At 42.5% G+C, this 14,942-nt stretch overlaps 1 protein-coding gene across 2 annotated transcripts in view; it reads left to right on the top strand.

The window, feature by feature from the left end:
- The window catches only part of MARCHF1 (membrane associated ring-CH-type finger 1), a 555,399-nt gene that overhangs the window by 387,870 nt on the left and 152,587 nt on the right, over positions 1-14,942 (top strand). For both annotated transcript variants that reach the window (XM_077279451.1, XM_077279450.1), the window contains one exon: positions 13,478-13,625. In XM_077279451.1, the coding sequence (XP_077135566.1) occupies positions 13,478-13,625 (148 nt within the window). The remainder of the gene's footprint in view (positions 1-13,477; positions 13,626-14,942) is intronic.

Below are 14,942 nucleotides of genomic sequence, written 5' to 3'. Positions count from 1 at the left end.
TCTATGAAAAACATTATGGATGGAAAAAGAGGCTGGAAGGGCCAAACGAAAAGACACAGGATTAATAATCTCAGAAATCCTATAAGGGCCAATAAACCGAGGCTTAAACTTAGGGGAAGAAACCTTCATAGGGACATGACGGGAAGACAACCAGACCAAATCCCCAACCCGAAGCCGGGAACCAACACACCGACGACGGTTAGCAAAACGCTGAGCCCCCTCCTGAGACAACACCAAATTGTCAACAACATGAGCCCAAATTTGCTGCAACCTGTCAACCACAGAGTCCACCCCAGGACAATCAGAAGGCTCAACCTGCCCCGAAGAAAAACGAGGATGAAAACCAGAGATACAAAAGAAGGGTGAAACCAATGTGGCAGAACTAGCCCGATTATTAAGGGCAAACTCGGCCAATGGCAAAAAAGCCACCCAATCATCCTGATCAGCAGACACAAAGCATCTCAAATAAGTTTCCAAAGTCTGATTAGTTCGCTCGGTTTGGCCATTTGTCTGAGGATGAAATGCGGAAGAAAAAGACAAATCAATGCCCAGCCTAGCACAAAAGGCACGCCAAAACCTAGAAACAAACTGGGAACCTCTATCGGACACAATATTCTCCGGAATGCCATGCAAACGAACCACCACATGCTGAAAAAACAACAGAACCAAATCAGAAGAGGAAGGCAATTTAGGTAAAGGTACCAAATGAACCATCTTAGAAAACCGGTCACAAACCACCCAGATAACTGACATCCTCTGGGAAACCGGAAGATCCGAAATAAAATCCATAGAAATATGCGTCCAAGGCCTCTCAGGGACTGGCAAAGGCAAAAGCAACCCACTAGCGCGGGAACAGCAAGGCTTGGCCCGGGCACAAGTCCCACAGGACTGCACAAAAGAACGCACATCCCGTGATAAAGAAGGCCACCAAAAGGACCTACCAACCAAATCTCTGGTACCAAAAATCCCAGGATGACCAGCTAACACAGAACAATGAACCTCCGAAATCACATTACTAGTCCATCTGTCAGGAACAAACAATTTCCCCACTGGACAGCGGTCAGGTTTATCAGCCTGAAATTCCTGAAGAACCCGTCGTAAATCAGGGGAGATGGCAGAAAGAATCACCCCTTCCTTCAGAATACCGACCGGCTCAAGGACCCCAGGAGAATCAGGCAAAAAGCTCCTAGAGAGGGCATCAGCCTTAACATTCTTAGAACCCGGAAGATACGAGACCACAAAATCAAAATGGGAGAAAAACAGGGACCATCGGGCCTGTCTAGGATTCAGCCGTTTGGCAGACTCAAGATAAATCAGCTTCTTATGAGCGGTCAAGACTACAATACGGTGCTTGGCCCCCTCAAGCCAATGTCGCCACTCCTCAAATGCCCACTTCATAGCCAACAACTCACGTTTGCCGACATCATAATTGCATTCTGCCGGCGAAAACTTTCGAGAAAAGAAGGCACACGGTTTCATCAAGGAACCATCAGAATTCCTCTGAGACAAAACGGCCCCTGCCCCAATCTCAGAAGCGTCAACCTCAACCCGAAAAGGAAGAGAAACATCTGGCTGACCCAACACCGGGGCAGAAGTAAATCGGCGTTTAAGCTCCTGAAAGGCAGAAACAGCCGCAGAGGACCAATTCGTCACATCAGCGCCTTTCTTCGTCATATCGGTCAGGGGTTTAACCACACTGGAGTAGTTAGCAATGAAACGACGATAAAAATTAGCAAAGCCTAAAAATTTCTGAAGGCTCTTCACGGATGTGGGCTGGATCCAATCATGAATGGCCTGAACCTTAACCGGATCCATTTCTATAGATGAGGGAGAAAAAAATGAAGCCCAAAAAAGAAATCTTCTGTACTCCAAAGAGGCACTTAGACCCCTTCACAAACAAGGCATTATCACGAAGGATCTGAAATACCATCCTGACTTCTTTCACATGAGACTCCCAATCATCTGAAAAAATCAAAATATCATCCAAATATACAATCATGAATTTATCAAGATAATTCCGAAATATATCATGCATGAAGGACTGAAACACAGATGGAGCATTAGAGAGTCCGAATGGCATCACAAGGTATTCAAAATGGCCTTCGGGCGTATTAATCGCAGTTTTCCATTCGTCACCCTGCTTAATACGAACAAGATTATATGCCCCTCGAAGGTCAATCTTAGTAAACCAACTAGCCCCCTTAATCCTAGCAAACAGATCAGAAAGCAAAGGCAAAGGGTATTGGAATTTGACCGTGATCTTATTCAAGAGGCGATAATCAATACAGGGTCTCAAGGACCCATCTTTTTTGCAACAAAAAAAAAACCTGCTCCCAATGGTGAAGAAGATGGCCGAATATGCCCCTTCTCCAAGGACTCCTTAACATAGCTCAGCATGGCGGTATGTTCTGGCACAGACAGGTTGAAAAGTCGGCCCTTAGGGAACTTACAGCCTGGAATCAAGTCAATAGCACAATCACAGTGCCTATGCGGTGGAAGGGAACTGGACTTGGGCTCATTGAATACATCCTGGAAATCTGACAAAAACTCAGGAATTTCAGAAGAGGGGGAAGAGGCAATTGACATCAAAGGAACGTCACCATGAACCCCCTGACAACCCCAACTAGTCACAGACATAGATTTCCAATCTAATACCGGATTATGCACCTGTAACCATGGGAAACCCAGCACAACAGCATCATGCAAATTATGCAACACCAGAAAACGACAATCTTCCTGATGGGCTGGCGCCATGCACATGGTCAGCTGTGTCCAAAACTGAGGTTTATTTTTAGCCAACGGTGTAGCAACAATACCCCTCAAAGGAATAGGACTCTGCAAAGGCTGCAAGGGGAAACCACAACGCCTGGCAAATTCTAAGTCCATTAAATTTAGAGCGGCGCCTGAATCCACAAATGCCATGACAGAAAATGACGATAATGAGCAGATCAGGGTCACAGATAACAGAAATTTAGGTTGTACAGTACTGATGGTAACAGAACTAGCGATTCTCTTAATACGCTTAGGGCAATCAGAAATAACATGAGCAGAATCACCGCAGTAAAAACACAACCTATTCTGACGTCTGAATCCCTGTCGTTCAGCTCTAGACACAATCCGATCACACTGCATAGGCTCAGGACTCCGCTCGGAAGACAATGCCATAGTGTGCACAACTCTGCGCTCGCGCAAACGCCGATCAATCTGAATGACCAGAGAGATAGAATCACTCAGACCAGCAGGCGTGGGGAACCCCACCATAACATCTTTAACGGATTCAGAAAGACCCTTTCTGAAGATTGCCGCCAAGGCATCCTCATTCCATTTAGTCAGTACAGACCATTTTCTAAACTTCTGGCAATATGATTCTGCCGCTTCTTGACCCTGAGACAGGGCCAACAAGGTCTTCTCAGCATGATCCACTGAATTAGGTTCATCATACAATAACCTAAGCGCCTGAAAAAAGGTGTCTACATTAAACAACGCCGGATTCCCAGGTTCCAGGGCAAATGCCCAATCCTGGGGGTCACCACGCAGCAGAGATATAACAATTTTAACCTGCTGGATGGGATCACCAGAGGAACGGGGATTCAGAGCAAAAGACAGTTTACAGTTATTTTTAAAGCTCAGAAATTTGGACCTATCCCCAAAAAACAAATCAGGAGTTGGAATTCTAGGCTCTAAAACCGGAGTCTGAACGATATAATCGGAAATACCCTGTACTCTAGCAGCAAGTTGATCCACACAAGAAGCCAATCCCTGAACATCCATATCAGCGCTGAACTCCTGAACCACCCAGAGGTAAAGAGGGAAGAAAAAAAAACAACACAACAGACTACAGAAAAAAAAATGGCTCAGCACTTTCCTTCCCTTCTTTTGAGATGCGGTTAACTCATTGTCGGCCAGTTGTACTGTTATGATCTGGTGGCCAAGGAGCAGCATGAGACGTACTCTGGAGAAGGTGGTACCTGTACTGACCGCAGACCCTGAACTTAACAACGCAACTAGAAGTAGCCGTGGAATGTACCTAGCGCTCCCTAGACATCTCGACACAGCCGGAGGACTAATTAACCCTAGAGATAGAAAAAGGAAAACTATCTTGCCTCAGAGAAAATCCCCAAATGAAAAGCAGCCCCCCACAAATATTGACTGTGAGAGGAGAGGGAAAAAACATACACAGGCTGAAATGAGAATTTAGCAAAGGAGGCCACTTCTAGCTAAATAGAAAGGATAGGACAGAGTACTATGCGGTCAGTATAAAAATACTAGAAAATATCCACCACAGAAAATCCAAAATCTCCACAGCTAACTAAAGATATGGAGGGTATATCTGCATCTCCAGAGATACCAGCTTGGATAAACAGATCCTTATAACAGACCAAGCTGGAAAAGACAAAACAATGAATAGAACTGAACCATAAGGCCACAGCATGTGGACAGCAAAATCCAGGCCAGAACTTATCTTTGTTGAAAAGAACTGCAAAGCAGAAGAGACCAGGCAGGGATGTGAATCCTCCAGGAACAATGGACAACTGGCACAGACTAAAGGGTGAAGCAAGATTAAATAGCCCAGTCACAATTGCACAAAGTGAACACACCTGATCTGCGATTCAGAGACAGCAGCGCTACCACTTACAACCACCGAAGGGAGCCCAAGAGCAGAATTCACAACAGTTGTGCATGCGTTTTGCGTTGCGTCACCGACGCTGCGCCCAACAAAGCCCGTCTGAAGTTTGCCAATGAACACCTGGATGATTCAGTGAGTGATTGGGAGAAGGTGCTGTTGTCAGATGAGACAAAAATTGAGGTCTTTGGCATTAACTCAACGTGTTTGGAGGAAGAAAAATGCTGCCTATGACCCAAAGAACACCGTCCCCACTGTCAAGCATGGAGGTGGACACATTATGTTTTGGGGGTGTTTCTCTGCTAAGGGCACAGGGCTACTTCACCGCGTCAATGGGAGAATGGATGCAGCCATGTACCATAAAATCCTGAGTGACAACCTCCTTCCCTCCACCAGGACATTAAAAGTGGGTCGTGGCTGGGTCTTCCAGCAAGACAATGACCCAAAACATACAGCCAAGGCAACAAAGGAGTGGCTCAAAAAGAAGCACATTAAGGTCATGGAGTGGCCTAGCCAGTCTCCAGACCTTAGTCCCATAGAAAACTTATGGAGAGGGTTGATGCTCCAAGTTGCCAAGCGACAGCCTCAAAATCTTAATGATTTAGAGATGATCTGCAAAGAGGAGTGGACCAAAATTCCTCCTGACATTTGTGCAAACCTCATCACCAACTACAAAAAATGTCTGACTGATGTGCTTGCCAACAAGGGTTTTGCCACAAAGTACAAAGTATTGTCTTGTTTACCAGAGGGATCAAATACGTATTTCTCACTGCAAAATGCAAATAAATTTATATAATTTATACAATGGGATTTTCTGGATTTTATTTTTGATATTCTATCTCTCAATGTTAAAATTAACCTACACTTAAAATAACAGACTGTTTATGTCTTTTTCAGTGGCCAAACTAGCACCATGCAGCGATAAAGAAACAAATTCCTGGATAATCCCTTCAATGATTTTTTTCTGTTGTCCTCAGTTGGTCAATTACCAATGTAATCTATATTCATCATTCTCTATCCACCTGATTGTGTTTTATCTACAGTTTGATACATACCAGTTGTTAATCAGCTATTGTTATCTAACCACTCCACTATCTGTATGTTACATTTCACATGTATGGATGCCTTCTACTGTTTTGTGATTTCTCAGTTTACTTGTACCTGTCAAAGTGATTAAAACCTTTTGCTATTCTGTCCATACATATAATGGAACATGCCAGTTTAGAACTACATTACGCCTGAAGAAGAGACCTAAGCTGTCATGAAAGCATGAATGTGTGCTCCACTCAGTTAATTAAAATGTAGCACACAACTCCAATTATTATCTGTATGAGTGCCTTTGCGTGTGCTGCTTCTTGATGCAGTTTTTGAAGGCAAAGTCAGAAGTGGATGATAATGGAAGGGTGGTTATAGAGGATATGGTATATTTCTTTGTTTATCCACCCCTAGATGTTGCTAAAACTACATTCACGCATCCATGTGTTGTGATCCGTGATGCATATACCAGTCATGGGTCTCCTAACCCAAATCCAACCTATTCATGAGCATATATGCACATTGGTGGGTGATTCCTGCCTTAAAGAAATGCACAAAATGGCATCAAAACAACACATCTGTTATTAGTGATTTAAAAAAAGTAATATCTTAAATGGGTTGTCCTGGGCTTAGGTATTGATTACTAGAGATGAGTGGATCTATTATACCTTATACAGTCGTGGTCAGTACCTGTGCCATCACAGATCAGCTGTTCCCAGTGGAGCACATTTTGTAGGCAGAATGGTATTCCATCTCCAGAGTCACTGGGTAAGTCTCTCTCCTGTAGAGTGTAAGCTTCTATGGCCAATGGGGGTCATCTCTCTTCTGCAGGGTGTAATCTCTTGTGGTCAATAGGGTAATTTCTCTTCTGCAGGGTGTAAGCTCTTATGGTCAATGGAGTCATCTCTCTTCTGCAGGGTGTAAGCTCTTATGGTCAAAGGGGTCATCGCTCTTCTGCAGGGTGTAAGTTCTTATGGTCAATTGGGTCATCTCTCTTCTGCAGAGTGTAAGCTTTTATGGTCAATGGGGTCATCTCTCGATTGCACGGTGTAAGCTCTTATGGTCAATGGGGTCATCTTTATTCTGCAATGTGTAAGCCCTTATGATCAATGGGGTCATCTTTCTTCTAAAAAAACACCATAAGAGGAAAAACCTCCACTATTCTAAACAAAAAAAAAACAGTATACAGGCAGAGATGCTTACTTGTTCAAGGCCTCCAACAATTGCACTAACCAAGGTACAGCGGACCCAAGTTAAGATGGCAAATGCACAGGTGCAATAATACCGATAATGCAGCCAACCTTCAATCAGGAATTGGCCTCTTGGTGCACCTGTGCAAACAAATAGTCTGTATGTGGCATGTTCACACAGGAATGCAAAGTATATGGCTCAAAGCCTATTAATGACGCCATGTAGCAGGCTCACCATAATGTCATCTTTCTTCTGCAGAATGAAAGCTCTTATGATCAATGGGGTCATCTCTCTTCATCAGGGTTGTAAGCTCTTAAGACCAATGGGGTCATCTCTCTTCTGCATGGTGTAAGCTCTTATGGTCACTGGGGTCATCTATATTCCTGCAGGTGTAAGCTCTTATGGTCAATGGGGTCATCTCTCTTCTTCAGGGTGTCAGCTCTTATGATCAAAGAGGTCATCTCTCTTCTGCAGGATGTAAGCCCTTATGATCAGTAGAGTAATCTCTCGTCTGCAGGGTGTAAGCTATTACAATCAATGGGGTCATTTCTCTTCTGCGGGGTGTAAACTCTTATAATCAATGGGGTCATCTCTCTTCTGCAGGGTGTAAACTCATATGATCAATGGGGTCATCCCTCTTCTGCAGGGTGTAAGCTCTTATGGTCAATGGTAATCATCTCTCTTCCGCAGGGTGTAAGCTCTTATGATTAATGGGGTCATTTCTCTTCTGCAGGGTGTAAGCTCTTATGGTCAGTTGAGTCATCTCTATTCTCCCTGGAGAAAGCTCTTATGGTCAATGGGGTCATCTATCTTCTTGAAGGTGTAAACTCTTATGGTCAATAGAGTTATCTCTCTTCTGCAGGGTGTAAGCTTTTAAGAACAATGGGGTCATTTCTCTTCTGCATCGTGTAAGCTCTTATGGTCAATGGGGTTATCCCTCTTCTGCAGAGTGTTAGCTCTTATGATCAATGGGGTCATCTCTCTTCTGCAGGGTGTAAGCACTTATGATCAACGGGGTCATCTGTCTTCTGCATGGCGTAAGCTCTTATGGTCAATGGGATCTTCTTTCTTTAGCAGGGTGTAAGCGCTTATGATCAATGGGGTCATCTCTCTTCAGCAGGGTGTACGCTCTTATGGTCAATGGGGTCATCTCACTTCTGCAGTGTGTAAGCTTTTATGATCAATGGGGTCATGTCTCTTCTGCACGGTGTAAGCTCTTATGATCAATGGGGTCATCTCTCTTCTGCAGGGTGTAAGCTCTTATGGTCAGTTAAGTCATCTCTATTCTGCCTGGCGTTAGCTCTTATGGTCAATGGGGTCATCTATCTTCTTGAAGGTGTAAACTCTTATGGTCAATAGAGTTATCTCTCTTCTGCAGGGTGTAAGCTTTTAAGAACAATGGGGTCATCTCTCTTCTGCATGGTGTAAGCTCTTATGGTCAATGAAGTCATCTCTCTTCTGCAGAGTGTAAGCCTTATGATCAATGGGGTTATCTCTCTTCTGCAGGGTGTAAGCTCTTATGATCAATGGGGTCATCTGTCTTCTGCAGGGTGTAAGCACCCATGATCAATGGGGCCATCTGTCTTCTGCATGATGTAAGCTCTTATGGTCAATGGGGTCATCCCTCTTCTGCAGAGTGTAAGCTTTTATGATCAATGGGGTCATCTCTCTTCTGCACGGTGTAAGCTTTTATGATCAATGGGGTCATCTCTCTTCTGCAGGGTGTAAGCTCTTACGATCAATGGGGTCATCTCTCTTCTGCGGGGTGTAAACTCTTATAATCAATGGGGTCATCTCTCTTCTGCAGGGTGTAAACTCTTATGATCAATGGGGTCATCTCTCTTCTGCAGGGTGTAAGCTCTTATGATCAATGGGGTCATCTCTCTTCTGCAGGGTGTAAGCTCTTATGGTTAATGGATTCATCTATCTTCTGCAGGGTGTAAGCTCTTATGGTCAATGAGGTCATCTCTCTTTTGCACGGTGAAAGCCATTTTGATCAATTAGGTCATCTGTCTTCTGCATGGTGTAAGCTCTTATGGTCAATGGGGTCATCTATCTACTTGAAGGTTTAAGCTCTTATGGTCAATGCGGTCATCTCTCTTCTGCAGAGGGTAAGCTCTTATGATCAATGGGATCATCTCTCTTCTGCAGGTTGTAAGCTCTTATGATCAATGGGGTCATCTCTCTTCTGCATGGTGTAAGCTCTTATGATCAATGGAGTCATCTCTCTTTCGCAGGGTGTACGCTCTTATGATCAATGGGGTCATCTCTCTATGGCAGGGTGTAATCTCTTATGATCAATGGGGTCATCTCTCTTCTGCAGGGTGTAAGCTCCTTTGGTAAATAGGGTCATCTCTCTTCTGCAGGGTGTAAGCTCTTATGGTCCATGGGGTCATCTCTCTTATGCAGGTTTTAAGCCCTTATGATCAATGAGGTAGTCTTTCGGCTGCAGGGTGTAAGCTCTTGCGATCAGTGGGGTCATCTCTCTTCTGCAGGGTGTAAGCTCTTATGGTCAATGGATTCATCTCTCTTTTGCAGGGTGTATGCTCTTATGGTCAATGGGGTCATCTCTCTTCTGCAGAGTGTAAGCCCTTATGATCAATGGGGTAATCTCTCCTCTGCATGGTGTAAGCTTTTATGGTCAATGGGGTCATCTCTCTTCTGCAGGGTGTAAGTTCTTATTGTCAATGAGGTCATCTCTCTTCTGCATGGTGTAAGCTCTTACGATCAATGGGGTCATGAATCTTCTGCAGGGAGTAAAGTCTTATGGTCAGTGGAGATCACTCTCTCTCCTCTTCTCCATGTTTATTTAATGAGCAATTACAAACTTTCCTGTATTGGCTAATTCAATTTTGAAACGACTGGCTCATCTTTACCGAATATCTTTCTTTAGGACAGGTCATGAATATAAGACTGGTGGAGGTCTGACAGTTGATACCCGGTCCCAGTAGCTGCCAGATGAGCACAGTGTAAAAGAGCTGTACAATGATAGTGCCACTCAATGTGAAGTGGTTGTTCTCAGATACTGCAGCTCAATTCCCATTCTCCTCAATAGAAGCTGAGCTTCAATACCATGTATTGTATGCAGTTGTGGTGTTCTGGCTCTGTAGAGTATATGCTACTGTAGGAGCAGATAGTAACTTATTGCTCAGGGTGCCCGGTATCAGTCCTTGACCATTCTGATATAATATATAATTATTACTAGCCAGAAGCATGACACATATAAATTATTGCTTATTGTATCAGTAACCTTGTCGACTGCACAGAAGTATTTCATCGTCTAATTTCATGGGATAATCAATTAACAAGATGTACTTCACAAATAATAGACCTTGTAAATCTTTAATTTCAAGGTGAATGCTTAACTTCGTACAGCAGCCACTTCCAGAGAGTAAATTCCTAACAACTCATCAGACAGAGCTAGAATATCCTCAGCAAAATATTTTTTCATCAGGCTGCAAAAAGCAACATTAAATAGGACATTAAATCTGCTTGAAAATATTTCACCACATTGTCATTCTTCCTTGTATTTGCTGAGAAAATGGACGGTCACTTGCTGTGTTCCTCGTTTTTACCATTAGGTGGCAGCATCCTCCCATCAGCTATGACCGCAGTGCTAATAGTCTTTGGCTTTAAATATCTTTTGAGTTTCTCTATATGTCTTCTTGCCTGAAGGAGAGAATCATCCTTTCCTAGAGCAAAACTGTAAAAAGGTCTAGTAAGTTCTACATTTAAAAAAAATGTTTTTTTTTTTAGTTATTGTATGCAAATTTGCTTGCTGATATTGTCATAATTTAAGAGACTAAACCCCTAGAATTCCATTATATTCTCCCCAACAATAATTCCCAAACGTCTAATTATCCCTTCATTCTAATTATTGCATTACTAGGGGGTAGGGCAGATCTTGTGTGTTTACAAAAGGGAATACAATTGTGGTATGCAATTATAAGTTTAGCACAATTTGCGGACTCTCACGGGCTCCCGCTTGACACAAGGTCACCTTTACATGAAAATGTGACCACCAGCAACGACAAAGGGTTTTATTCCACGGCTTAAGTTATGGAGCGCGTTCTTAGAAGAATTGAATCAGGAAGGCTGTGGGCAAGTACAAGGACTACCAGCCTTAGTAACGCAGTGCTTAGATCCAAGGACTTGTCTGATTGTCACTCGGGGGCCAAGAAGGCTGAATTCTACTTTAAATACAAATCCGGTCAATTTATTTTAACATCTTGCTGTCTTCTAGATCAGACTCGAAAAGGGCAGTTTAAATGTGATGTTGCGTGTCGCTTTCATCATGACAATTGAGTTAACGCCTTATATACAGATTTGAAGATGTTCCTTGTTGGTCTTAATGTCATTAACAAGAGACATTGCCAATCACTGGTCAATATTTCCTCCCCAATGATCTGTTATATGCATGCAGTGATGTTTCCAATATCGTTGTAATAATACAAATAGTCCAATAAATTGAGGATAATCCTTTTTGTGTCTATAGATCACGTTGCCCCAATTCTACTCCCTTCTCCACCAGACTTCGATTTTCCCCCAAATAACTAGAGTTCATTGAAACCAGGGTTGTCAACTTGATTTTTTTTCTTTTTTTTTCTGGACAGCTTCTCAAAAAATTAAGGATATCCAATTTTTTATTTACGGACTCATTAGATGTCCATAAGAAATCAATAAGATTGTAAGTGATCTATATCTGCAGACCATAAATCCTATAGGAAGACATCAGCTGCATTCACTGTGAACTGTAAAAAAAATCATATTTTTTATACGGACGGGGGCAAAATGTGACCTATTTTTATGGACTGGATATTTGGCGAAATTTATCTCTTCCCATTGATTATGGTCCTGACAGTTTACAGTTACACTACACTATTTATTTATATTGGCCCAAATATTGTAAAGCAACAATACAATGTTGCATTGTTTCTATAATTTTTCATTTTTCACATGCCAAGAATGATAACTCCCATTGAACACTTTCTAAAGCATAGCTATGGTTGTCAATTTTTGCATAAATTAGCAGTACATGGGAAAAAAAGGAAATATTATAATATATCCTATTAGGAGAAAGTGGCACTTTCTTGACCTTAGATCCAATTTCCCCATCTACTGAAATGAGCTACCATATGTACTCGAGCATAAGCTGACTCGAGTATAAGCCGACCCCCCTAATTTTGCCACAAAAAACTGGGAAAACTTAATGACTCGAGTATAAGCCTAGGGTGGGAAATGCAGCAGCTAGCGGTAAATGTCAAAAGTAAAAATAGATACCAATAAAAGTAAAATTAATTGAGACATCAGTAGGTTAAGTGTTATTGAATATTCATATTGAATCAGGAGCCCCATATAATGATCCATAAAGTTTATGATGGCCCCATAAGATGCTCCATATTAAAATATGCCCCATATAATCCTGCATAAAGGTTAATAATGGCCCCATAAGATGCTCTATACAGACACTTGCCCCATTATAGTGCTGCACAAATGTTATGGCCCCATAAGATGCTCTATACAGACACTTGCCCCATTATAGTGCTGCACAAACATTATGGCCCCATAAGATGCTCCATACAGACACTTGCCCCATTTGCTGTTGCGGCGATAAAAAAAAAATCACATACTCACCTCTTCGTCACTCAGGCCCCCGGCACTTTCAATATTCACCTGACTTAGTTCCGGCGCCGCCCCATCTTTAGCGACTTTTGCACTGACGTTCAGGCAGAGGGCGCGCACTAACCACGTCATCGCGCCCTCTGACCTGAGTGTCACTGCAGAGGATGCGGAAGACGGAGCGGCGCCGGAATGAGGAACAGGTTCCCCGGCGCTGCTGCTTCTTCCTCTACTGAGCGGTCACTGTTACTGCTCATTACAGTAATGAATATGCGGCTCCATCCCTATGGGAGGTGGAGCCGCATATTCATTACTGTATTGAGTGGTACCATGTGACCGCTCAGTACAGGAAGAAGCTGCCGGAGAAAAGATGTGCAGGGACCGCGCCAGGAGCAGGTGACTATAATTAGACAGCCCCCGCTCCCCCTCCCTTGCCGACCCCTGGGTATGACTCGAGTATAAGCCGAGAGGGGGACTTTCAGCCCCCAAAAATGGGCTGAAAATCTTGGCTTATACTTGAGTATATACGGTAAATTCTCAAAAATAACTCCGTACAGTGATACATTAAATAATCCATTTTGGAGAAGGAGAATGGAGCTGCAGCATCACTGGCTTTCTGTGAAACATCTTCTTGCTGTGTGTGTGGGAGGGAAGCCGGGAGAGAGTAGTACGTGATTGGATCTGAGTGCATTATTAAATCACCAGGGGTGCTAATCACTAAACAGGTGTAAAGACATAAAATATGTCATGTATAGAAAATCCTGAAACAGCTGGCTGCAGTTAGAGGTCTTGGCATTGGTTGTTTCCATATGCATTAAAGCTTTGACATCAATGTGAACAGAGCCTTTATATACTAATGTACATGGTCATTATGTGATTATACAGGATGAGCTGCAGCAGATTTCATGCATAGTTATAAGAGATCTTGAAAAATATTATTCATTCAGAAGATTTTCTCTTTTTAACTGCAGTCAAAATGAATTATTTTTTTCCATTTTTTTATTTCAGTGGGAAAAACTGCAGATGACCAAAAGTGAAAGGAGGAAAATAGTCTGTTCTGTATCTTTCCACATAATTGCCATTACATGCGTAGTATGGTCTCTATATGTGCTGATAGACCGGACAGCAGAGGAAATCCGGCAAGGGAATGACAATGGTAAGACATTATAAGTATATTTACATCTCATTTATTTATTTGCTAATAAATAAAAAATCTCGAGTAACGAGTATATTCGCTCATCACTATTTAACATCATCACTGATGGTAATTTTTTAATGAGCGAGCAGTAAGACTATGGAACTTAGTCTCTTATGACGTTGTAATTGTTGATTCATTCATTTATGAAAAATACAATATTACAGGTAATGGATACTGAATTCTGGGATGGGGTGGATCCATGGCACTGGTCTGATTCTCACGTAGAACTGAGAAGGAATTATTCCTCTGAGGCCAGGATCACACATAGTAACATAGTAACATAGTTATTAAGGTTGAAGGAAGACTTTAAGTCCATCTAGTTCAACCCATAGCCTAACCTACATGCTCTAACATGTGGATCCAGAGGAAGGCAAAAAAAAACCATGTGGCAAAGAGTAAGCTCCACATTGGGGAAAAAAATTCCTTCCCGACTTCACATACGGCAATCAGACTAGTTCCCTGGATCAACGCCCTAACAAGGAATCTAGTGTATATACCCTGTAACATTATACTTTTCAAGAAAGGCATCCAGTCCCCTCTTAAATTTACGTAATGAATCACTCATTACAACATCATACGGCAGAGAGTTCCATAGCCTCACTGCTCTAACAGTAAAGAATCTGCGTCTGTTATTATGCTTAAACTTTCTTTCCTCCAGACGTAGAGGCTGCCCCCTTGTCCTTGTCTCAGGTCTATGATTAAAAAGATCATCAGAAAGGTCTTTGTACTGTCCCCTCATATATTTATACATTAACATAAGATCACCCCTTAGCCTTCGTTTTTCCAAACTAAATAGACCCAAGTGTAATAACCTATCTTGGTATTGCAGACCCCCCAGTCCTCTAATAACCTTGGTCGCTCTTCTCTGCACCCACTCTAGTTCAGCTATGTCTTTCTTATACACCGGAGACCAGAACTGTGCACAATATTCTTAGTGTGGTCGAACTAGTGACTTGTACAGAGGTAAAATTATGTTCTCCTCATGAGCATCTATGCCTCTTTTAATGCATCCCATTATTTTATTTGCCTTTGTAGCAGTTGCCTGACAGTGGCCACTAAATGTGAGTTTGTCATCCACCCATACTCCCAGGTCTTTTTCACTGATGGTTTTGCCCAGAGTTTTAGAATTAAGCACATAGTTATACATCTTATTACTTCTACCCAAGTGCATGAACTTACATTTATCCCCATTAAAGCTCATTTGCCATTTATCAGCCCAAGCTTCTAGTTTACATAAATCATCCTGTAATATAAAATTGTCCTCCTCTGTATTGA

This window comes from Ranitomeya variabilis, chromosome 1 (assembly GCF_051348905.1).
Source record: "Ranitomeya variabilis isolate aRanVar5 chromosome 1, aRanVar5.hap1, whole genome shotgun sequence".
Taxonomy (NCBI): Eukaryota; Metazoa; Chordata; class Amphibia; order Anura; family Dendrobatidae; genus Ranitomeya; species Ranitomeya variabilis.
The sequence above is the reverse complement of the archived record's forward strand: the minus strand, read 5'-3'. Positions and strand labels throughout refer to the sequence as shown.